At 43.5% G+C, this 25,704-nt stretch overlaps 2 protein-coding genes and 1 long non-coding RNA gene across 8 annotated transcripts in view; 2 read left to right on the forward strand and 1 right to left on the reverse strand.

The window, feature by feature from the left end:
• Positions 1-9,748, forward strand: part of FAM227A (family with sequence similarity 227 member A) — a 69,544-nt gene extending 59,796 nt beyond the window's left edge. For 2 of the 4 annotated variants that reach the window (XM_058741274.1, XM_058741273.1), the window contains one exon: positions 9,510-9,748. In XM_058741274.1, coding sequence (XP_058597257.1) covers positions 9,510-9,591 — 82 coding nt within the window. In that variant the 3' untranslated portion in view covers positions 9,592-9,748. Of the gene's footprint in view, positions 1-3,415; positions 3,553-9,509 lie in introns of all 4 variants that reach the window. The other 2 variants (XR_009265308.1, XR_009265309.1) reach the window with 2 other exon arrangements.
• On the reverse strand, positions 1,510-17,924 carry LOC131518850 (uncharacterized). The gene is made up of 5 exons (XR_009265310.1): positions 17,814-17,924; positions 10,264-10,338; positions 9,517-9,652; positions 3,126-3,496; positions 1,510-1,746 (listed from the first exon to the last, which is right to left on the reverse strand). It is a non-coding gene; the product is annotated as an uncharacterized LOC131518850 (long non-coding RNA).
• DMC1 (DNA meiotic recombinase 1) overlaps positions 16,326-25,704 on the forward strand; it is a 43,448-nt gene continuing 34,069 nt past the window's right edge. For all 3 annotated transcript variants that reach the window (XM_058741275.1, XM_058741276.1, XM_058741278.1), the window contains exons 1-5: positions 16,326-16,495; positions 17,787-17,872; positions 18,477-18,521; positions 19,421-19,567; positions 22,269-22,351. In XM_058741275.1, coding sequence (XP_058597258.1) covers positions 17,822-17,872; positions 18,477-18,521; positions 19,421-19,567; positions 22,269-22,351 — 326 coding nt within the window. In that variant the 5' untranslated portion in view covers positions 16,326-16,495; positions 17,787-17,821. The remainder of the gene's footprint in view (positions 16,496-17,786; positions 17,873-18,476; positions 18,522-19,420; positions 19,568-22,268; positions 22,352-25,704) is intronic.

The raw sequence follows: 25,704 nt of genomic DNA on the forward strand, positions 1-25,704 counted from the left end.
TCTATCAGTCAGCCATCTTGCTTCTTTCCTTTTCCCCTCTTCTTGGGCAACCAGAAGTGTCCGAGGAATATCACACATTCCCACCTGGCAGGGGTGGGGGGTTGCTGTTAGTCTGTACTTTGCCCTCGGCTCCCCCCACCCCTCCATCAATCACTTCCATTTTACTGAATGGAAAACTGAGGCACTGACAAGCCAAGTAAACACTGACTGAAGGCCTACTGTGCCAGGTCCTAAAGATACAAAGAAACAAATACAGGCAAACCTTGTTTTGTTGCTCTGTGCTTTGTGGCACTTTGCAGACGCTGCATTTTTTTTTTTTTTTTTTTTTACAAATTGAAGGTTTGTGGCCCCTGTACATGGAACAAGCCTATTAGCGCCATTTTTCCCAACAGCATTTGCTCACTTCCTATCTCTTTTTGGTAATTCCTGCAGTATTTCAAACTTTTTAATTATATTTGAATTACTGCAATCTCACGATAAGACTTTTTTTTTTTAATTTTTTTAAAAAATTTTTTTTAACATTTTATTTATTTTTGAGACAGGGAGAGACAGAGCACGAACAGGGGAGGGTCAGAGAGAGGGAGACACAGAATCCGAAACAGGCTCCAGGCTCTGAGCTGTCAGCACAGAGCCCGACGCAGGGCTCGAACTCACGGACTCACGATAAGACTTTAATGGACGAGCAATTGGTTGTAGGGATGTGCATCCGCTCCTGGTGAAGACACTATGAAGATTGTTGAAATGACACCAAAGGATTTAGAGCATTCCGTGAACTTAGTTGATAAAGGGCTCCAGTTTTGAAAGAAGTTCTATGGGCAAAATGCTATGAAACAGCACTGCGTGCTACAGAGAAATCATTTGTGAAAGGAAGAATCGATCCACGTTGCAAACTTCACCATTGTCTTATTTTAAGACATTGCCACAGGGGCGCCTGGGTGGCTCCGTCGGTTAAACATCTGACTTCGGCTCGGGTCATGATCTCAAGGTTTGTGAGTTCGAGCCCCGTGTCAGACTCTGTGCTGACAGCTCAGAGCCTGGAGCCTGCTTCGGTCTATGTCTCCCTCTCTCTCTCTCTCTGCCCCTCACCAACTCATGCTGTGTCTCTCTCTATCTCTCTCAAAAAATAAACATTAAAAATTTTTTTTAAAAAAAGAAAAGAAGTTGCCACAGCCACCCAGCAGCCTTCAGTAACCACCACCCTGATCAGTCAGCAGCCATCAACATGGCGGCAAGACCCTCCACCAGCAAAAAGATTACCACCTACTGAAAGCTCAAAGGATGGTTAGCATTTTTTAGTAATAAAGTATTTTTCAGTCAGGCTAGGTACATTGTTTTCTTAGATATAATGGTATTGCACACTTAACAGACTGCAGTGTAAGCTAAGTGTATTTTTTATATGCACCGGGGAAACTGAAACAATAATTTACTAGCATTATTGCAATATTCACTTTATTGCAGTAGTCTGGAACCAGACCTGCAATATCTCAGAGATATGCCTCTATTTTTAAAAATATTATTTTAAGTGCTGTGTTATAATAATTGTTACTCTTACTTTATAATATCATGGAGGTCTAATTTACCATAAAATTTGCCCATTTTAAGCAGACGATTCAATTAATTTTAGTAGATTTACAGAGTTTTGCAACAACAGCTGCTACAATCCAGTGTTAGAACTTTTTCATTATCCCAGAAAGATCCTTCATGCTTGGTTGTAGTCAATCTGTTACCCTCTCCGTTTTCAATTATCTCTCTGGAAATGACATATAATATTGCCACTTTATTTCAAGAGCCAGATATTACGGTGATGTTAGTTTCAAAGGAGACTGGGAAATGTAGTTTAAAAAAAAAATCTGGACATATTACCATCTTAGACAAAAACTGACTCCGTCGCTAAAGAAAAAGGGAGAGTGGATGATGGGTTGGTAACTAACCATCTCTGTCACAGATAGATCGTGTTATACTCTCCATTTTTTGAGAAGAAACCAAAGCTTAATGGGTTGAGAAATTTAGCCAAGGAAACGTTCCAATCTTTTTTTTTTTTTTTTTAAGTTGATTTATTTATTTCGAGAGAGAGCGAGAAAAAACACGAGTCGGGGAGGGGCAGAGAGAGGGAGACAGAGAATCCCAAGCAGGCTCTGTGCTATCCCCGCAGAGCCAGACTCAGGGCTTGATCTCCTGAACCACGAGATCATAACCTGAGCCAAGATCAAGAGTCCCACGCTCAACCAGTAGAGCCACCAAGGCACCCTGGAAGCCTTCCAGTCTTAAAGGTTACAATTTTAATTTTCCTCTTAAAGAGGAGAAGACCACAATTTTTTTTTTCCTTTTTTAAAAAATTTATTTTAGAGCAGCACCTGGGTGGCTCCGTCATTAAGCATCTGACTTCCACTCAGGTCATGATCTTGTGGTTCATGAGTTTTGAGTCCCACATCTGGGGGATGTGGGACTCATGCCCCGCTTCAGATGAGCTCGAGCCCTGCTTCTCTCTCTCTCTTTCCCCCTCCTGGGATTCTCTCTTTCTCTCTGCCCCTCGCTCACTTGCGCTCTCTCTCTCTTTCAAAAAAAAAAAAAAGTATTTTAGAGAGAGAAAGCGTGTGAGCAAGGGGAAAGGGCAGAGAGAGAGAGAGAGAGAGAGAGAAAGAGAGAGAATCTCAAGCAGGCTCCATGCTGAGAATGGAGCCCGACACAGGACTCAGTCCCACCACCCTGGGATCGTGACCTGTGTGGAAATCAGGAGTCGGACACTCAACCAACTGAGCCACCCAGGCACCCCCAGAATTTGTTGATAATGGCAGTTTGACATGAGACCCACTGGCTTGAACCGCGGAATCTCCCAGGATCGATAGTGACTCACTGACCTATCAGAAAGGATCTCTCTGATACCCACCTTAGATTCTCGGAAATATAAAAAGCCAACTCATTTTAATTTACGAATATTGTTGCTCCCCCCGACTTTCCCATCTTCTACTTACTTCTTAATCTAGTAACTCCTAGCTGACCCTTAAAACCCAGCTCAGGTATTACCTCCAGGAAGACTTCCCTGACTTGCCTACTCGGGGTGCCCATTGTGTGCCCTGCACTCTCCTGATCGTGCCCCACAGAACATAGCCTACTTAGTCACAGACTTGCCTGTCCGCTTGTCCATCTCCCCAGAGTGACGATTTGGGGAGCTCTCTCAAGAGAGCTTGTTTCCTTAGGGGCCAAGTTCAGTGCCTGGCACCCAGCAGGCCCTCAGTCAGCGCTCAGAAGATGGATGAGGGGACCCTGCGCCAGTCATTTGCTGTTTGCCGTTGTCATTGGTTCATTTGTCAGCTTTTTCTTTCACCATCCATCAAGATTCCAGCGCAACCTTTGAAGAAACCACACGGGGTTTTGGATCTGAGTTTTGTAAAGTCTTTTTGGTTTCCCCCCACAGGAAGGGAAAGGAGGGGAGGAAACGAGAAACAAGACAGAAGTTGAGCCTCTCTCCCTCGTCACTCTCAAGCCCTGATTAATTCTCTTCCCTGGGACTAGGAAGCTCCTGCAGGAGCCCGGATATTTCCGCCAGGTAGGGTAAAACAAGAGGAGCAAAAGGAAACTGTAGCCAAAGACTGAGAAACAGAAACAGGGAAACACTCCACGATAGTTTTACAGGTTTTCCGAGGCTGAGTGAAAAGCAGAAGTGGTTTTTGGTTTCGTTTTTATTTATTTATTTATTTATTTATTTATTTTTTTGCTTGGCTAACCACATTTACTCATGCATTTACTCTTTCGCCCATTATCTTATTTAAAATACTACAACTAACAGTGTTTTATTATACTATGATAAGGGCCACCGTTTATTAACTAAACACATTAAGCTCAACACGCTACAAACATCACCTCGTTTTAAGCTTCGCAGCAGCCACATGAGTAGAGGTTACCCATGGCATTTTACACGGCAGCAAGCCCAGGCTCAAAGAGGCTTCCAAAGTTCCCTGCTGAATAAATAACAGTAGCTGACACACAGTCCCTATTTTCAAGGGGCTCACAACCTGGTGGAGAGAAGGCAGGTGTATCAACAAATTAATGCCCTAAGCTCCAGAGGTGCTTACACAGCGGGGACCCAGGAGCCATGCAGAACCCTTTACAGAAGCGTGGTGTCCCTTGACCCACATCTGGGAAAGATAAGAAGGTGTCTGCCAGGCAGAAGGAGCGGGTGAGGCAAGAGACAGGCATTCTTGGTGGACAGAGCAGCGGAGGCAAAAGTTCAGAGGCAGGAATTAGCATGGCAGGGGATCAAGCAAGTGTGTGACAGGGTTCCCGGGAAGGTGAACCCAGAGAAGATCCTTTGACAAACCAGGAAGGGATATCATCTGTGAAGCACTTTCTTTTCTTTTTTCTTTTTTGTTTGATGTTCATTTATTTTTGACAGAGAGCGAGACAGAGCATGAGCCAGGGGGAGGGGCAGAGAGAGAGGGAGACACAGAATCCCAAGCAGGCTCCAGGCTCCGAGCTGTCAGCACAGAGCCCGACGCGGGGCTCGAACTCACAGACCGCGAGATCACGACCTGAGCCGAAGTTGGATGCTCAACCGACTGAGCCATCCAGGCGCCCCAATTTTCTAAGTCTCAGGGACCTGCTGAAAGATATTAACAAGAGAACCACATGATCATACTTGGATCATACTTGGGTTTTAAAAGTCCTGATGGCCGACGAAGCAGTAGAAGGCGCTTTGGCTCTAAAAAGATCTGGGGTTTTGAATCTTTGCCCTGCATCCTCAAGTACCTACGTTCTCTGGGTCTGTTTCCTTGGCCGTAAGAAATGTGGATGGTTGCTACGTGGAGCAACCAAAGAGCCCGGCATAGAACCTGTCAATAATCAACAGGGTTCGTATTATTGTTTCATAAATCTCCTTACGTTCCTGCATCCGGGACGCTTTGAGCTTGGCTGCCTGAGATCCCTGGCCTAGCCCAGCCCTGAAGGACTCCCTGGTTTTCTGGGCTCTGGAAGGCCGGGTTTCACACCTCTTAGGGCAGGCATAATCCTTCTCACACACCACAGGGCACTGAAACGGTGAAGCTCCAGAAAAGACACAAATTCTCACCTGCGGGGGAAAAGTCTCTAAGCTCCCAAAGTTTCGCATTCAGACAGGGCATAGCCTGGGCCTGAAGATGTCTCCCTAGACCTTTCTTTCAGAGTCACTAAGGACTCGGGGGGCGGGGGGGGGGGGGGGGGGGGGGGTTGGGGCAACGTCAGGCTTTCCAGAGCCTGAAGAAGAGCATGCCCCCTCTTCCTGTTACAAATACCAGAAGGGAAACTGAGGGAAGCCATCTTCAACCCGTGCTAGGCATAGTCCATGGTCCCATTCAAGTCTAGGAACAGTTCTGTGGGGTGAATTTTATTTTTCCTGTTTTTCAAAGGAGGCCGCTGAGGCTCACCAGAGTCGAGACCCAGGCCCTCGTGGGTCCCTTTCAAACATCCGTAGCTCATCGTGCTGTTCTTTTGCTTAAAATCTGCAGTTTCTCCTCAATCTCCTGAGGATCTAGGGTTCAAATTCAGTCTTAGACACAAGGCCTTCTCGAGGTAGCCCCACCCCCACTCCCAGCCACCTCTCAAGCCACACCGTGTCCCCGCAGCTATGGCAGGAGGCTGAGCTCTTCCTGCCTTTGGGCCTTGCTGGGCACAAGCTTCTTCCCCTGTAGGAAATGCCATTCTCCCTCCCGCCCCTGACCTCTCTGTCCAGCCAGCCCTTGCTACTTCTGCAGAGTCCATGCAGACGATGTCTCCTCCTCCAGGAAGCTTTCCCTGACACACACAGAAGACATCATGGTCAAATGCTTCTCCTCAGAGCTCTTAGACCTTTTTTAACATGAAAATTCACTGAGCCCAAAGTAGTGCAAGGAACTACAGTTGACCCTCCAACAACACGGGCTTTAGGGGCACAGTCAGAAATCTACATGTAACTTGACTCCTCCCAAATGTAACTACTAATAGCCTACTGTGGACTGGAATCCTTCCCAATAACATAAACAGTCAATTAATACGTATTTTATATGTTATATGTATTATATACTGTATTCTTAAAATGAAATAAGCCAGAGGAAAGAAAAGGCTTTGAGAAAATAATCAGAGGGGCGCCTGGGCGCCTCAGGAGGTTAAATGACTAACTCTTGATTTCAGCTCAGGTCATGATCTTGTGGTTCAAGGGTTCGAGCCTCACATCAGGCTCTGCACTGATGGCGTGGAACCTGCTTGGGATTCTCTTTCTCCCCCTCTCTCTCTGCCCCTACCCTGTTTGCTCTCTCTCAAAATAAATAAGTAAGCTTAAAAAAAAAATCATCAGGGGCGCCTGGGTGGCTCAGTCGGTTAAGCGTCCGACTTCGGCTCAGGTCACGATCTCGCGGTCCGTGAGTTCGAGCCCCGCGTCAGGCTCTGGGCTGATGGCTCAGAGCCTGGAGTCTGTTTCCGATTCTGCGTCTCCCTCTCTCTCTGCCCCTCCCCCGTTCATGCTCTGTCTCTCTCTGTCTCAAAAATAAATAAAAACATTAAAAAAAAAATTAAAAAAAAATCATCAGGAAGAGAAAATACCTCTTCAGTACTGTAAGTGTATTTATTGAAAAAAGTCTGCATATAAGTGGACTCACATACTTCAAACCTGTGTTGTTCAAAGGTCAAGTGTACATTGTTCCTTTCTGGACTGGGAGGTTTGGGGCACACCCATTTTAGAGAAAGCATCTAGCTGTTGTTTTACAGGATTACTGCTCTAGGGAGGGGGAAGAGGCTGTTTCAAGTGCAAATGGACTGGCGGGTGATCAGATGCTGACCTGCTCTAGGCCTTTTCCTGAGCTCAGAGCCCTGATTCTCCCATGTGCTGCGGGACAGGACAGCCAGAGGTCATATTGCTCTTTGCAGAACCCCGTAAACATATCACCACTCTAAATTCCGGCACCCACAATACAGGTCTGGCATAAAATCTAAATCTTCAGTATATCTACACACTTTGGTAACTTCAAGTAACACATAATATGTTAAGAAATTACAACTCGATTACTAATTAATTTTTTTCTTAATTATAACTTTTACTTATTCATTTGTTTTATCACCTTGAGCAATGGCACACAATAGCATTGTGCTTGTCAGGTCCTTGCTCTGTTCTAAGCATGATCCGTGTATTCTTTAGTTCCCACAGCATTCCTGTAAAATATGGGGTGTCATTATCCTCGCTTTATAATGGAGGCAACTGAGGCTCAGAGAGGTTTAGAGACTGCTGCCCAGGCTCTTGCATTTGGTAGACAGTACAATGATTTGAAACCAGCAGTCAAACTTTACAGCCTGAGCTACACCCTATATTTTTAAGTTTATTTATCTATTTTGAAAGAGGGAGAAAGTGGGGGAGGGACACAGAGAGACACAGAGAATCCCAGGCAGGCTGTACACTGTCAGTGCAGAGCCTGACGTGAGGCTCAAACTCACGAACCATGAGATCATGACCTGAGCCGAAGTTAGATGCTTAACTGACTGAGCCACCCAGGCACCCCTGGCCTAACTATTTTTAAGAGAAGTCTTCTTTTTGTTTAACTTTTTTTAAAGTTTATTTATTTTGAGAGACACAGAGCGCGAGTGGTCGAGGCGCAGAGAGAGACAGAAACAGAGAATCCCAAGCAGGCTCCACCCATCAGCTCAGAGTCCGATGTGGGGCTTGAACCCGTGAAACCGTGAGATCATGACCTGAGCCAAAACCAGGAATCAGGCACTTAACCGACCGAGCCACCTAGGCACCCTTAAGAGAAGTCTGAAGTAAATTTAATATGAAGAAAGTTCTATCAATTTATTTTTTTCTTTTGATTAGAGAAATAGCCACTCATACCGGAATGTAGCAGCATGGTTTGCACCCCACTGGTTTGGGCTGTGGAATGTTTCAGGTTAGGAGGGGCTTATGAATACTATTATTTCTGACATTTTGATATTTTAGAATGTGAGAGGACGGCAACCAACTCAATTCATTTTAACGAGTATTCATTGCTCTTTCCTCTCCCTTAAATATGCTTTAGCAACTTTTTCATGTGGCTAACTCCTACCTGATCCTGAAAGGCCAGCTCAGGCATCACTACCTCCAGAAAGTCTCCCCAGACTGCACTAGTGACTGCCTATCTTGTGTTCTGTGCTTTTCCAAGCTTGCTCCATTGAATATGACCTACTCTAGTGATGGAATTATCTGTCTCCCTCTCTGTACTATAAGTCTCACAAATTCAAGGACCTTGTCTCATTCAGCATTGAATCTTTTGTACCTGCTCCTGTGGCTGGCACGTAGTAAGGATTCAGTGAATTTTTGGTGAAGGAATTAATGATCAGCTACTGTGTGCTTAGCATTCTGCTTCAGTCAGTTGCTTATACAAAAAATTGATTTCATTTTAGGACTTGGCCTCTCTATACCCATAAAGTTGGAAATAAATCCTCTTAAAAGATCATACTGATTTACAAATGTTTCTGTTTTTATTTGAATTAAAATAATACATATTCATCCTTTAAAAATTAAGTAAAGAAGGGGTGCCTGGGTGGCTCAGTCGGTTAAGTGTCCAACTCTTGGTTTTGGCTTAGGTCATGATCTCACAGTTTCATGAATTTGAGCCCCGTGTCCGGCTCTGCACCGACAGTGTGGAGCCCCGCTTGGAATTCTCTGTCTCCCTCTCTGTCCACCTCTCCCCAACTCGCGCTGTCTCCGTCTCTCTCAAAATAAATAAGGTGGTTATGAGGATTCAATTGGTTAACATATGTAAAGCACTGAGAACAGTGCCTGATGCAAGGTAATATATAAGTGCCTATTAAATTAACTGATTATGGAAAGCATAACGCAAATGCTAATTAACTAATAACTAGTTCTACAAAGCTTGTTACAAAAAATTGCACTCCTCTGGACCTCCTTTGCATTCTCATTTCCACTTTCTTAACTGATTGTTTTGGTATTTGTTATCCTTCTAATGTCTAAATACCATGGTGCTCTTTGATTTTTCAGTGTTAGGCATTGTCTGTTGAGTTCCTACCAGGAGTGGTTAAGGACTGAGCTGTCTCTCATATGCACACACTTTCTGTCTCTCATCCTCCCCGTGTGTTTCTGTTGTGATTCGGTTTGGACCACTAATCAGCATTATACCATCAACACAACTGCCGTGAGCCATGAGCCATGGAGGGTACTATGGTATTTTTGTTTTCTTGTAAAACTTTTTGCTATCCCTGGGACTAAGCCTTTCTCTCTTTTTAATCTGCCTGTTTTCTTGCCTTTTTTTTTTTTTTTTTTTCCATTATGTACTTATCACAGTTTATCTCCAAATTTCTCCTTGGCCACCTAAATCTCCCCCCAGTACATTCAGACATTTCATAGTCTATCAATTTCACCTTCATTTCCCAGCCTCCTGACCAGTTTCACTCTGGGTGGTTTCACTCTAGGCTGTTGATGTAATCCTGGGGACTTAACTTCTGCATTCCCTTCAGCACACTGGTTTTTCAATGTTTGTTTTTAATCTGTTTGTGCCTTTATGATTCATCCACAGGAAGGACACCAAGGAGTCAAAACCAACTCAGAAAAAGGAAGTGCGTTTCCATAACCCCTCACCTTCTAACACACCTGGATGAATCCTTATCCAAGAATTGGGAGAACTTTTGGCTGAAGCCTGCCCATGTTGTTGGGTTTCATCTAAAACAGAAACAACAACAAAAAAATAACACTGCAACACATTTAATCATTCCCAGTCCATGGGACAAAGAATATTAAAGTTCACTTCTCTCTGGACCGAAGTCAGGATTTAAACTGAAGTCACCTCATTCATTCATGCCTTTACCAACTAAATCTTCCACTCACTTAGTAGCAGTAATACTATGGAATACATAATATTATTATATAACACAGTAATAGTAATCATAGGAGAATCATTTATTGAGCACTTAATGACATGCCGAGTACTCTGTTAAAGTCCTGCTTTTTTTTTTTTTAACTTTTTTTTTTTTTTTAATTGAGAGATAGAGACAGAGCATAAGCATGGGAGGGGCAGAGAGAGGGGGAGACACAGAATCTGAAGCAGGCTCCAGGCTCCGAGCTGTCAGCACAGAGCCTGACACAGGGCTCGAACTCACAAACCATGAGATCATGACCTGAGCCTAACTCGGATGGGTGCTTAACCAACTGAGTCACCCAAGTGCCCCCCACCCTTTCTTTAACTTTTTTTTTTTTTTAATTCTGTTAAGTCCTGCTTAGACATTATCTTGGTTTACCCTCCTGGTGGCTCCCCCCAGGGTGAGTATTGTTACCTCCATTTCTCCTGGGAGGACACTGGGGCTTGGAGAGGTTGAGCAAATATTCCAGGTGTCCGTTCTCTACCATGCCTGCAGAGATGCATAAAGACGCAGTCCTTGACCTCAAGGGACACACAATCTGGGAGAGGGTGAAGGATGTATAAACTAACTAATACATTAATGCTTTGCTAGAAATCTGTGCGGAATAAACAAAAAACCAAATCGAGAAAGACTTCACTGATGCTGGGGTTCTTGAGCAAATGGCTAAGAAAGAATTCTTGAGACATCCTTGGTGCAAAAAGGTGATTTTAATAAAGCATGCCAGGACCCGTGGGCAGAAAGAGCTGCCCTGGGGTTGTGAGGAGTGGCTGATTATATACTTTTAAGTTTGTGGAGGGAGGAGTAAGATAAAGTAAAGTTACTAAGGAACTTGGAAGCAAGGCTTTCGTGACCTTGAGGGGCTAGCTACTGGTAAGGTAAGGCTACTTTTAGTGTTTAATAAAACATCAAGGAAGTAAGGCAGCCATGAGCTGCTTGGGTAAGGTCACATTTTGCATGTTTCAGGTGTCTATCAGTGGGCTACAAGCTGTGAGATTTAATTTAAGCTACATTTCTCTTGCCTTTGTTCCCTCACCAACTGAGACACAGAGGGACAGGGGCCAGTGTGGGGAAGGACCTGTGGCTGGGCTGAGGGGCTTGGCTTTTATCACTTGGGCCTCAGGACACAAGGGAGTGACCTGATCTGTTAGAGAGGTCTGCCTGGCAATGCCGAAAGGAAAGAAATCAAGCAGATGGCTATTTGCCTAAACCAAGAAGAAAGTAAATGCGTTCTTGGGACCTAAGGTGTCTCCCACAGATATGCATATTCACTTGAACCCTGAGTGTAATCCTAGGTGACCCCCTTGGAGAATATCCCAGGTGAAGAGATGGAAGAAGGAGTTCGAGCTTTGGCCCCAGAAAATGCAGGGCCTTGAGTCCTGCTTCATAATAGATATAGGACTTTAGACCTAGTAGCTGTGGGGCTTGACCTTTCCTGAACTTGTTTTCTTTCTTTCTTTCTTTCTTTTTCTTTCTTTCTTTCTTTCTTTCTTTCTTTCTTTCTTTCTTTCCTTTCCTTTCCTTTCCTTTCCTTTTCTTTTTTTTAATTTAATTTTTTTTTTTTTTTTTAAATGTACATCCAAATTAGTTAGCATCTAGTGCAACAATGATTTCAGGAGCAGATTCCTTAGTGCCCCTTCCCCATTGGCCCCTCCCCCCTCCCACGACCCCTCCAGGAACCCTCAGTTTGTTCTCCATATTTATGAGTCTCTTCTGTTTGGTCCCCCTCCCTGTTTTTATATTATTTTTGTTTCCCTTCCCTTATGTTCATTTGTTGTCTCTTAAAGTCCTCACACGAGTGCAGTCATACAATTTTTGCCTTTCTCTGACTGACTAATTTCGCTTAGCAGAATACCCTCCAGTTCCGTCCAGGCACTGTCACAGTGCTTTACCCAAGGGAAAAGACAGAAACCTATAGAATTTTCAGAAAAGGGTCCAAAGGCATCAGTCGGTTGCCACACGTAGACATTTTCTTATCCCAGTTGAAACAGACAATATACGGCACTGATGAGATAATTGAATATTTGAATGCTGCCTATATATTTGATATTAAAAGTTATTATTTTTTAGGTGTGCTAATGGTATTATGGTTCTGTTTGAAAAGAGTCCTTATGTTTTAGAGATACATACTGAAATATTTCAGATGAAATTATATGATGTATGAAATTTGCTTCAAGATAATATGAGAGGGATTGGGGCACCTGGTTGGCTCAGTCGGCTAAACGCCCAACTTCCGCTCGCTCAGGTCATGATCTCGTAGTTCATGATTTCGAGCCTCTTACTGGGCTCTCTGGTGTCAGCATGGGGCCTGCTTGGGATCCTCTGTCCCCTTCCTTCTCTGTCCCTCTCCTTCTCTCTCTCTCAAAAATAAATAGAGATTACAAAAAATAATAACATGAGAGGGAGTAAGTGGATGGAGTTATAAGTGAAATAAGATTGGCCGCGTGTTAAAACTTGTTGAATCTGGGTGATGGAAATATATTATTTTACCTTTGTATATATTAAAAATTATCCATAATAAAACAATTAAAGGTATTTGCTATGAACTAAATAATTTTTTTGAGATTTTATTTTATTTTTTTTAACGTTTATTTATTTTTGAGACAGAGAGAGACAGAGCATGAACAGGGGAGGGGGAGAGAGAGGGAGACACAGAACCCGAAGCAGGCTCCAGGCTCCGAGCCATCAGCCCAGAGCCCGACGCGGGGTTCGAACTCACAGACCACGAGATCGTGACCTGAGCTGAAGTCGGACGCTTAACCGACTGAGCCACCCAGGTGCCCCTGAGATTTTATTTTTAAGTAATCTCTACACCCAACGTGGGGCTCCAACTCACAACCCCCTGATCAAGAGTCTCACGCTCTACCAACTGAACCAGCCAGGTGTCCCTGAACTAAACACTTTTAAGCATATTTTCACACATTACTTTATTGCCTTCTCACTATAGCCCTCTGCGTGAGGTACAACTTTCCCCATTTTCAAGAGGCCTTTCTTGGATGAAGTCGCCCCCGGCTTTGACTTATACAGTCTTCTCCTAGGTACTCATTCTCCTTGCCCTCTCTCTCTTGCCCCCTTCAATCCATTCTTCACACAGCAGCCCAAATACTTCAAGTGTATTAATTTAATTCTCACAACAACTCAGTACTATTATCATTATTGGTTTTCAGATGAGAAAATTGAGGCACAGACGTTAATGTCCCCAAGACTACACAGCTAGTAAATGGCTGAGCTGTACTATGTTAAGCCTGGCTCAGTTGCCACTCCTATGTGTGCTTAAACCAGGCTCCTATAAATGAAAAAAAAAAAAAAATCACATATGAATATACAGGGTCTGCCATATACTGGTTTAGTGGATTGGTTAAGAACATGGACACGGGAGCCAGACTGTGAGCCTTGAGCAAGTTATTGAACCTTGTGATGCCTCAGTGTCCTCATCTGTAAATAGGGGTAATAATAGTCCCTACCTCATGGTGTCTTTGTGACGAGTGGTTGCATTAATCTGTGGAAAGGAGTAAGTGCTATGAGTGTGGTCATCAAATGTTACCTTGAGCTTCTCTCCTTTGCTTCTGAGAGCTGCTTTCTCCCTAGCACCTTCCACTCCAGCAAAACCACTTGCAGTTCCCTAAAAGAGCCTCTGAGTTGCCTCTGCCTTTCCCACCCCGCCCAGCCAGCAAACCCTCACCCATCCTCCCAGCCCCAAAGTACGGGTCACTACCTCTGTGAGGATCCCGCAGGGAGAGGTTTCCTTGTTACCCGACTGCATGTCTGATCTCTTACCTTGCCCTGTGTGTGATTACCTGTTTCGGTATCTGTCTCCCCCTACTAGACTCAGGGCTCCTGTCCAGACCTGTCTTCATCTCCTTCTCCAGCAGAGAGCTGGGATCACGCAGTGTTTAATAAATGTTGGTTGAATCAACTGTCAGGAGCATGCCTCTCTGGGGAGCTGTGTGCTGAAGTTGGAAGGTGTTCAAATGTGGAAATAAATCTAAATAAATGAGAAAGACCCCAAATGACTGGGGTGTGTGTGTGTGTGTGTGTGTGTGTGTGTGTGTTTCACTGTAATTGCCTAGAAACTCACCAATCTAGAGCCCCATTAGGGTTTGTATCTTGTTTGTTCTTTAAACCCTGGTACTCAACACCTAGCAGTGTCTGACAAGTAGTAGGGATTCAGGAAACATCTTTTGGATGAACTATGTTTAAGGGGAGACATGCCCAGTGAAGTTCTTTTTGTGTGCATGTGATGGTCTTTCATTCTTTAGTTCTCTACCAAAGCACTTCTCATGTTTGAGCTCTTGAAACTCCCAGAACATATATCCGCAGGCACCAGTTTGAGGAAACCCAACTGCAGACGGTGGGATCATGTGCCTTTTTCTGATTATAAGGCAGTTGTCCACAGAGGGGCACTAAAGTGTAACGGTTTAAAATTCAGGTACTCCCACCGCCTGGTTGTTGTTGTTTTTAGAATACCATAAAAATGACACAGATTTTAAAAATTCTGTAAAGAACTTGTGGACTCACTGAAGGATTTGAGACACTGGGAAAGCTTTTTGTCACAATTACTAATTGAGACACAAGCTCTGGCTTGCGGGACTCTGTATCTAAAATAGGAAAGTAGCATTTTGGAACCCAAGTTTTTTTGTTTTTGTTTTTTTAATGTGGTCGTTTTTATAAGTCTTTTGTGGCTTCTGAGTTTTGTGTCATATTTTAAAAGATTTTTCTTATTCTGAGATAATAAAAAAAAGTCTTTTCTTCTAGCACTTTTATTATTATATTCAGATTTAATTTCTTGATCCATCTGGCATTTATCTTGGTATAAGGTGCGAAGTTTGGTTCTAATTTTATTTTTCTTCCAGATGGCTACCTAGCTGTTCCAACACCATTCACTGAATTCATCATTTCCCCACTGATTTGAAATACCACTGTCATTATATTCAAAAATTTTAGGTGGTATGAAAGGCTACCTTTTTTTTTTTTTTTTTGGTCCTGATTTGAGTAGAAATGTCTTCAAGTGTACTTTTTAACTATCCTGCGTTTTTGGCTTAAAAAAATTTTTTTTAAGTTGCATACAATCATCAGTATCCTATCCAAACATGATTTTTTATCCTCATTTCAAGGATCTGTCATTACCACGCACATTTCAGTTTCTTTCGGTAAATGTACTGCACACAACCTTCAAATATTATGAACATTTCTCTCTCCCAGCTGTCACTACACCAAACTACATATGTTCTATTTCCCTAAATCATCTTGCTGTGCTCTTTGCAGCTCTACCATTACACTGGATGTCCTCACCTAACAAGTTGTGCAGAAGTTACTACAGTTATTTCAGGTGAGGTCACAGGGCGAAAGCCTACTGTCACTACCCAGTTCACCCCAAAACTGGGCATCGGTTTCCATTTAACACCAAGGACAGGCTCTGCTTCTGGAAAATAAGACTTTGAAGAGCTGAGGCAGTTATTTGTTGGCCCTTTAATTTTTTTTTTTTTTTTAACGTTCTTATTTATTTTTGAGACAGAGAGAGACAGAGCATGAGCGGGGGAGGGGAAGAGAGAGAGGGAGGCACAGAATCTGGAAGCAGGCTCCAGGCTCCGAGCCGTCAGCACAGAGCCCGACGCGGGGCCTGGAGCCTGCTTCCAGATTCTGTGCCCGACGCGGGGCTCGAACTCACGGACCTCGAGACCGTGACCTGAGCCGAAGTCGGCCGCCCAACCGACTGAGCCACCCAGGCGCCCCTAAAAGGTCTATTTAGAAGCTGGACTGAAATATGTTTGGCCGCCGTTGTCTATTTCACGTTGCGAGTTAAGTCGCAGCAAAATTCCTCTCCGTCCTGAATGGGCCTCGAGACGAGAGAGTGTCACAGAGAGAGATTAGGAATGCGGGGGACATTGGCTAAGACCCCAGGTTCGACCTCCTCACCGCGGGTCCCCAGTAAGATAAGCATTTTGCCTGTCGCCTGTCGCCGCGCGTCAGCCGCCCCCGCCGAGCACCCCCTCCCCGCCTTGGTTTTCCACCTCGTGACCCCTTCCCAGAGGCCTCTCTCCATCTCGGAACAACCCGCACCTTAGAACCCTTCTTTCTCACAGCAGCCCGCCTCCACCTCAGCGCCCGCCTCAGTGCCCCCTAATTTCTACGCGGCTCCTCCGTGCCCCGACTTTGGAGGCCTCTCCCTGACTTCAGCACTTCCCTCAGCTCCGGGGAGCCCCTCTCCTCAGCACATTTCTCCCCGCCTCAGAAGCCCTCCCTCACCCTAGGGAGCCCCCGCCCCCACCCCCCCGCGAGAAGCTCCTTCGGTAGCCCCTCCTCCCCCATACCTGCCCCGCCCCGGACCCCGCCCACCGAGGGCCGGACCCTCCACCCCCTTGCTCTCTGCCCCCGCGCCTCAGTCCCAGCCGCGTCCGGGGACCCGCCCACCGTGAACACACCCCCTCGCACTCCGCCCCGCCTCCACCCCGGCCCCGCCCCACCGTGGGTCCGCCCACTCCGGGCACGCGCCCGGACTTTCGTCGGTGGGCGCCAAACCCCGCGGTCAGCGACGCGCGGGCTGCCGCTCTCCGCGTTCGGGTTCCGAGTCAGAACCCCGGAGGATTCGAAAGCCCGGGCGGGGGGCGCGGAAGGGATTCCACCTTGAAAACCTCGGGGAGACTGTGGGGTACGAGAGGGGTTTGTGGCAAAAAAAAAAAAAGGGTAAGCGCGTGAAGAATCTGAGGGGAAACCAAAGGTCCGTTTCTTTGGTGGCGCTTGGCGGTCGCCGCTGGGCCCCGGGCTCGGGACTTTGTGCGGCCCGTCCCCGCCCTGGGAGGCAACCGGAGGTGGGGGAAATGCCCGCGGGCGGCGCGGGGGTGTGGCCCTAATCCTGCTTTAGGATCCGGCTCTTCAGCCCACCAGAGGCCACTCGAGAAAGAACTATCTTTTCGTTTTATCAAGGGGGAGAAGACACGGACGATTTTTTTTTTTTTTTCTCCTTCCATGAGCACAGCCAGTGTGGAATTTGTGGTGGTCATATACATGATTTACCTATCCCGGGACAGTGTTCCAGAAGATTCCCTTTACGTGGTCTCCTCTTTACCTCAGCTATTTTGCTGTTTAGAGGTATTAGGTGACAGCCGTCAAACCTCTCTCTCCCTTCGTGGTTTGTTCCCCTTCTGCTGGACCCCACGCGTGACTCTGATGTGAAGCCAGGAAATGCAATAGACCAAGAAAACGGATTGCTTGGGCTGCACTTTAGTCTACAGTCATGCCCTGTAGATTCCTGAGATCTTGGAACGAACGCCACAGCGTTAGAGACTCCATGTAGCTGCTTATTGGTATCCTAAGATTGGGTACCCACCATAATTGTACATCTTAAAAATAATTACGAAGCTAGCAAATACTATAAAGCAAAATGTGTCTAATGTCTTATGAAAGCAATCTATTGCGAGAGATCCCGTTCATAATTGGGAAGCGGGAAGGCGTTCATCATCCCTGAGAAAAATAGAATGTATTGATCGAGGGTAGACTAAGTTCTCGGAGCCAGGGAAGATTCAGGTAGGACGACATAAGGTCAACATTCCCAGAGCATTGTGAGCACAAACCTGAAAGGTTAAGTCGCGATGTGCAATACTAACTAGCAACCCAAGACGCACCAAAAAGGCATTATCAGACAGTCCTGATATCTGTGCTATAGGAAATCAAAAGATGAGGAAAAAGTTACCAGTTTTGAGGAAAAAGAGAAGAAACCAAGTCTCCCCACCCTCACATACGTAATGTCAGGGGCCCAGGGAAAAGAGTCAAGGTGCCCAGCAAAAAGATGGGCCAGCCCAGTCATTCCAAACCAAATGTTTCCCTAATTGCTCTTCTGGTCCCTGGCGACTTTGAAATGAAGTCAAGGAGGCCTCCGGGCAAAGGCTCTTGTACTGTCTGATCTATGACCGCTTCTTGAATAATATTTCTTTTTTTCCCAGAACTGATTCTTTTTTCTGCTTGCTCACCTTTCAATATGAAGGAGGATCAAGTTGTGCTGGAAGAACCAGGATTCCAGGATGAAGAGGTATGGCTAGAATGTTGAACCGTGTAGACGTGCAGTCATTCCACAAAAATGAAGTTCCTTCTCTGTTAGCGATTATTTTTAGAAACTGAGAGTGGAAAGAAAGCATAGTTCCAGGGAGAGGCAATATTACAAATATGTGACAACTTGTTTGGCAAGGGATGCTAAGATTAGCTACTTAGCAACTAGCATGAAAAGTATTTTAATAACCTAACAACTGGTATGGCCATAATGGTAATCTTTGCATGCTGGTACCCAATAGCAGAGGAAGGAGTTCAAGGTCTGGCGGGGCAGAAAGCTGAGAAGACATATTTTAAAAGAGGTTGAGTGTTGTTCCACGCCTTTGGGTTAAGGTCTTAAAAATCTGGACAGGACAGGACAAAAATATTGGGCTTCCCAGCCCTTTCAATGTTGGTGCACCTTCTAAATCTATAGCACCGTGTTTGAAAAAAGCATATGGATCCCACCTCGATCTGTTTAGAGAAGTGGAATTTGAGGCATTTTGGAGTGACTCATAATGCTGAATTAACTCTATAAAAGATATGATACAGCTGGATATGAAGAATCAAAGCTCCTTTTTTTTTTTTTTCTGTTGCATTTCCTTCAGGAATCTTTGTTTCAAGACATTGACCTGTTACAAAAACATGGGATTGTAAGTATTTTTTCAATGCTGTGTGAAATCCTCCAATTCAGGGTTTCTTAGCTTTGTCCCTATTGGACGTTTGGGACCGGGCAGTTCTTAGTTGGGGGGGTTGTCCTATGCATCATAGGCTGTTCAGCAGCATCCCTGGCTCCTGACCAGTAGCACCCCTCTAGTCGTGACAACCAAAAATGTCTCCAGACATCGTCAAGTGTCCCAAGGGGGCAAAATGGACCCCAGTTGAGAACCCCTGGCCCAACGGGAGGTGTTCAGAGCTATCTACCCCTGTTTTCATCAACAAAAAATTCAGTTCTGTGGCAGGTGATTGGAGCAAATGATGATGACAGAAACCAGACTTGGAGTAACTAGATGAATTTCAACAGCAGTTCATTGATAGTAAAACTTCTCTGACATTTTCTTTTGAAGCCCTCACATTTAATCTCTTTCAGTTGGATTGAGAAAATAGGAGCAAGAGAAAATCCTGGCCCTTTGGCGATGTAGCTATTTGCATTCCCCAAGGGTAGAGGGAAAAAAATTTTAATTTTAAAAAGAACATATTCATAATGAAGTTCTCTAGAAGGAAAGAGCTGAACTGAGGGGGCGAACGTGTGATAAATTTGCTAGCTTTTCTACCAACAGACTTTTCTTCTGAATTCCTTGTTACATTGCCATGGTCTCACTAACATTCTCGGGAAATCAGGGCACAGCCAGAACATTTGGCAGCGTGCTGGGTATGTTCTACTCAGATATTTCCAGAACATTTGGCTACATGGTGGGTGGGTTCCACCTGGCTGCTTGTATAAAATTGGCATCGTGGTGGAAGGAGATGGACACAAAAGCACATGACATAGTATGGGAGCCTTGCAAGCTGGCATTTTATCAATCTGCTGCATCCATTCTTTTATTTACAGAATGTGGCTGACATTAAAAAACTGAAGTCGGTAGGAATCTGCACCATCAAAGGGATACAAATGACAACAAGAAGGGCACTATGCAATGTCAAAGGGCTCTCAGAAGCAAAAGTGGACAAGATTAAAGAGGCAGCCAACAAACTTATTGTAAGCAAAATCGATTCTTTGTTGTTTTAGCTTAGAAGGGCCCTGTGAGGGGCACCTGGCTGGCTCAGTTGCTTAAATGGCCGACTCTTGATCTCAGCTCAGGTCTTGATCTTAGCTCAGGTCTTCATCTCAGGGTTGTGAGTCCGGGACCCAGGTCAGGTGTGAAACCTACTTAAAAAAAAAAAAAAAAGGAAGGGCCCTGTGAGACTCTATAGCCTTTCTCATTCAATGCTAGAAACTTCTGTAAATCACAATCTGTTATACTCCCCATGTTAACTTTTTATCACTTCAGTTTCAAAGCAACAACAATTAATTTCTGACAGATTGAGACAGGGGTTAAGAGACTTCAGTACTATAACGGCAGTTATTTTTACCACAACTTTCTTTTTTTGCTCTCCTTTTTTATATTTTTTCTCCCTTTCTGTTTCTCTGTTTTAAGCCCTCTTTGGTTTTGCTTTGTCTCCTCAAGTAATATGTCTTTGGTTGTTTCAAAACACTCAGCACGAAAGAAATTGCACTCTCCTGGTATAAGCCAGTTGGTAAGAGAGCGTTGGGTTAGAAAAAGATTAACAGTGTGGGTTTACCTGTGTACAGTTGAGATAAATATGACCAAGAAAAAAAAAATGCTCAGTGAGGCAGATGAGCTAAAGCTAAGCTGAACTTGTACCTTGTAGCTGGTTCACAGACCATGAAAGGCCCATGCAGCTAAGAGGTTCCAAGCAAAAACATATACCTTTAACACAACCTTTTGTGTAGAACTTTTGGGGACTGACAGAGACACTAACTCTGGAAATAGGAATGTGTAGAAAGATAGTCACCAAGTCTCTTTGCAAAAGAACAAGGCTCTCCATGTCTACATGTGTATATGAGGGTCTCATTCCCAGCAAGTCCTAGAAGCTGTCTTCACTGACAGCCATTTGGTTTCTTTCCCCAGGGGCAGTGGGGGTATGAGAGTGATGACGGTGGCAGTGTGGTCCTGAACTTGGAGAGGACTTAACCAAACTGCTCTGCACCCAGCTCAGTTGTTCTAACTTCTGAGTAAACTCAGGCAGTATACTCACAGGTCAATTCCACAACTGCCCTGAAGCAGTACCCAGAGTTTGGGAAACTGCCACTTGATAGGCCCTAGGCATTAGTCTTTTTTTCTTTGCAAACTAAATCCCTTATCAAAGAAAAGAACCCCTCTCCTTAAGCATCACTACTGTACCTAGAGTCTGCATCCTTTCTTAACTAAAGCTGTTTATTCTTAGAGATTTGAGAGGTACAAGGAGAGAGAGAAGGAAGTTAATTTCATAGTACAGTGGTTCCAAATATTGGTGTGTATCAGAATAACCTGGAGTGGGGGCGCCTGGGTGGTGCAGTCGGTTAAGCGTCCGACTTCAGCCAGGTCACGATCTCGCGGTCCGTGAGTTCGAGCCCCGCGTCAGGCTCTGGGCTGATGGCTCGGAGCCTGGAGCCTGTTTCTGATTCTGTGTCTCCCTCTCTCTGCACCTCCCCCGTTCATGCTCTGTCTCTCTCTGTCCCAAAAATAAATAAAAAACGTTGAAAAAAAAAATTTAAAAAAAAAAAAAAAAAAAAAAAGAATAACCTGGAGTGGCTTAATAAAGAAAACCTAGGCCCGGATTCATTGAAATAGGATAGGCCTGGGCTTTTTTTACCCACCCCACCCCCCCTTTAAGTTCTCCAAAACTTGAGAACCACTGTCATAGTATAAAACATAGAGGGAAATCCATTAGACCATGTCATTAGAGCACATCAGGGCCTAGTCTCACTAGTTCTTCTACTGCATCAGCTATAGCTCATTAACTCAGCAGATAAGTAGTATTCCTACCATGTGAAAGATAATGTCTCCTAAATAGTGAAAACTAGAATTTCTGTGCTCCTTGAAACTTGCCAAGCTTGGGGCGGAGGAGGGGGGTGGGAGCATGATGCCATTCAATGGAATCATTTAGTAAAATACCATTCTGCTTTATGACATAAATATACTTCATTTAAACTTTACAGCTACCTATTAGAGAGACAGTTTCCTTATCCCCATTTGATCCAAAAGAGGAAGTTAAAGTATAGCCAGATTAAGTAGTTTACTCCAAATCATATAACTAGTGTTAGAGACATTTAATTTTTCTTATATTTTTACTTATTTTGAGAGAGAGAGAGAAAGAGAGTGGGTGATCAGGGGAGGGGCAGAGAGAGAGGGAGAGAGAGAATCCCAAACTAGCTCCGAGCTCAGTGCCTGATGCAGGGCTTGATCTCACAACCGTGAGATCATACCTGAGCCGAAATCAAGAGTAGGATGCCCAACTGACAAGCCACCCAGGCTCCCAAGACATATTTTGAACCTAGATAGGGTAGCTCCAGAGTCTGTTTTCTTTTTTTTTAATTTTTAATTTTAGAGAGAGAGTACAAGTGGGGGAGAGGGGGAGAGAGAGAGAGAGAGAGAGAGAATCTCAAGCAGGCTCCACACTTGGGGCTTGATCCAACAACCCTGGAATCATGACCTGAGTTGAAATCAAGAGTCAGATGCTCAACTGACTGAGCCACCCAGGTGACCCCAGAGCCTGTTTTCTTAACTATGCTCTTGTGCTGCCTTCAAAGACAAATGAACTGTATGTAGCTTGTATCAAACGATGACTCTGATAATCACGTGAATAGTTTTGGGCAGCGTATACCCTTTTGAACCTTTCCTTTTGTCTTTCTGTAGGAACCAGGATTCTTGACTGCCTTTGAGTATAGTGAGAAGAGAAAGATGGTTTTCCATATTACCACTGGGAGCCAGGAATTTGAGTGTGTATCTCATATTTTTTACAACTACTAGACACAATCTTCGGAATATAGTATTTCTTTTCTTGAGTTTGTTCAAAATAGCTTTTTCTTTTGAAGTAGTTTTTTTCCTTTTGAAAGGCTACTGAAGCAAACAAATTCCAAACGATTTATAGAAGCAGGATTAAATTCCTTACAAGAAATTCAGATCCAAATTATAAGTAGTTTCTGAATCAGCCTGTATTTAAAAACCATTTTGAAAATCAGTTTAACTTTTCATTTCCTTTTCTTTTTGTTGATAAAGGCAATTTCCATTTCACTTTGGGTTTTATTTAAAAATCAGTTGTTAGACTGAATATTTTAGAAGAAATAATTCAGGGTTGTTTTTGTTCTTTAGCATCAGCGGTTTTAACTTCCCCTTTTACTTACTATCTCATGATTCCTGAGACGTAGTCATCATTTTCCTAATGCAAGTTGACTAGAATGTGTTTTTTTATTTTCCCTACCTTACTAGGCAGAATTACTAATTCATAAATTAGATGAGTGGCTAAGATTTGAACAAAAGCAGTATTTCCACAAAATATTCCTCAAAACCCTGGCCTCACAAGATACTCCAAGAAGAAAGGATTTCATAGTCAAATATTGCATCCCACTAATTGGATGTCTACTAGGCAACTCAGACTTCACAGATCCAAATCCAAACTTCTGATATCTGCCCCAGATCTGTACCTCTGAAAGCCTCCCTCATCTCAGATCTGCCTCTTTTCTGATCCTCAGACCTAAAATCTTGGTGTCATCCTTGGTGCTGTGTTTTTTTCCTTTCATGCCCTAACTCTTCCTCATTAACAGATCCTGATGCTCTACCTTCAACAACAAACCACCCAGTTTCTTCAACAAGTAAATCACAAGGAATCAAAACAGTCAGGAAGAAGATCCAGAGATTAAAAGAGATTTAGAACACCTTTTACCTAATCCCAATATGTGGATTTTATTTGGTTCCTGATTCAAGCACACTATAAAAAATAAGATATATATGAGATGGAAAATTGAACTTACTATATAGTTGATATTAAGGAATTACTACTCTTTTAGGTAATAATGGTACTGTGATTATGTTAAGAATAAGAGTATTCATCTTTTAGAGATACCTACTGAGATATTTAGGATGAAATGATATGTTGCCTAGTATCTACTTAAAATAATATGAGAAGAGAGGGAAGTGGTTGAAGGTTTATATGAAAAAAGATTGACATGAGTTCATAGTTGATAATAGTTGAAGCTAAGTGATAGGTACGTGATGGCTCGCTATTATACTGTTTTTGTCTACTTTATGTTTGAGACTTTCCATAATAATGTTTATGTGTGTGTGTGTGTGTGTGTGTGTGTGTGTGTGTGTGCAAGAAAAAAGAGGAAATAAAAATTCTCACCACCTCCTCCCCTGTTACTGTACTGGCTCAAACTACCTGTTAATATCTCCTCTTGAGTATTATAATAACTTCTAACTTCTCTCTTTCAGACCTTGCTGTTTGTTCTTCACACACGAGCCAGAATGATCCCTTTAAAAGTTAGGTCAGATCATAACACTTCTCTGCCCAAAACTACTCCAGTGACGCCCTCAAAAGCCAAAATCCTCTCTAACTTCTAATCTAATCTCATCTTTTAATCTTTTTTTAGTTTGCTGTGCGCAAACTGTACTGACTTCTCTGCTATTCCTAGAACATGCCAGATACTCTCTTGCCTCAGGGCCTTTATACTTACCATTTCCTCTGCCTGGAACACTTTTTCCTCCTGTATCTACATGGCTTGCTGTCATTGCTTTCAGGTCTTTGATAAAATGTCCACTTCTCAGGGAGGTCTCTAATCATTTTATTTAAATATTTAAACCCCCTGCCTTCATCTTCTGTACTTCTTATCTCCTTTCTGGATCTAATTTTTATCCATACCATTTAATAATATCTGACATACCACATATTTTACTTAAGTATTTATTGCTATTTATTGTCTGTTCTCCCACTAGAATGTAAGCTCCACAAAGTAGAGAATTTCTGTCTTTTGTTCACTTCTTTACCCCAAGTGAATAAACCATCTCTAGCATGAACTAGGTTCTCGGTGAATATTTATTAAATGACCGAATGAATGAACAAATAGTGAATGAAATAAGTTGGTGAAGTGTAGTATACTATATATTACTCTTTTGGAGATTCACGGTGCACACTAGCCTATTAAAGGGTATGAAATCCTACTGTGAAACAAAACACCTCTTTAACTTAACATTGCCCTAAATTTAAAAAAAATCACAGAATCTTTTTTTTCAAGTAACAGCTAAGGAAGAGTCTTTGGGAATTCCTACCCCAAAGTTAATTGGTCAAAATCAGGTCGGTCACCAAAACAACTTGACTCAAATAATAACTTGATATTCTCCAGTTGCTCTACCACATCCTGATTTAGGCAACATTGGGCTAAAGAAACTATTACTGTCATAGTGGGTTTTCCGGTGTCCTCAGTATTGAGTTTTAGGCACAGGAAAGATTACTCGGGAACTAGGTTTTTAAAAATTAATATTTGACTTATTAACATGTCGTGCATTTTTCCTTAAGCTGCAAGTCCACTTATAGATCCGGCAAATTGTAAGGGGGCTTCTTTTTTTTTAAATTTTTTTTAATGTTTTTATTTATTTATTTATTTATTTATAAAAAAAATTTTTTTTTCATTTATTTATTTTTGAGAGAGAGCACAAGTGGGGAGGGTCAGAGAGAGAAAGACACGGAATCTGAAGTAGGCTCCAGGCTCTGAGCTGTCAGCACAGAGCTCGACGTGGGGCTCGAACTCACAGACTGTGAGATCATGACCCGAGCCGAAGTCAGACGCTCAACCCACTGAGCCACCCAGGCGCCCCTGTTTTTATTTATTTTTGAGACAGAGAGACAGAGCATGAGCAGGGGAGGGGCAGAGAGACGGGGAGACACAGAATCTGAAGCGGACTCCAGGCTCTGAGCTGTCAGCACAGAGCCCGATGCGGGGCTCAAACTCACAGAGTGTGAGATCATGACCTGAGCTGAAGTCGGACGCTCAACCGACTGAGCCACCCAGGCGCCCCAAGGGGGCTTTCATAACATGGTTAACTAAATTTCCTTAAACATTTTAGGTTATATTTGTGATTTTAATATATTTCCTTTAAGGACCTTATTGGTATAATTATTAAAATTTTCCAATTACCTGAATGTCTTTCTAAATCTAATAAATTAAACTTATAAGTATAATGAATCTTCAGCACTTTTAAATGTTCAGATACTTTGCATAAATCTAGTTATCAACTCATTTAATCAATTAGAGGCTAATCTGTTCTAATAAAAAGGTCAAATTCTCTTAAACTTTAA

This window comes from Neofelis nebulosa, chromosome 8, assembly GCF_028018385.1.
Source record: "Neofelis nebulosa isolate mNeoNeb1 chromosome 8, mNeoNeb1.pri, whole genome shotgun sequence".
In the NCBI taxonomy this organism is placed as follows: Eukaryota; Metazoa; Chordata; class Mammalia; order Carnivora; family Felidae; genus Neofelis; species Neofelis nebulosa.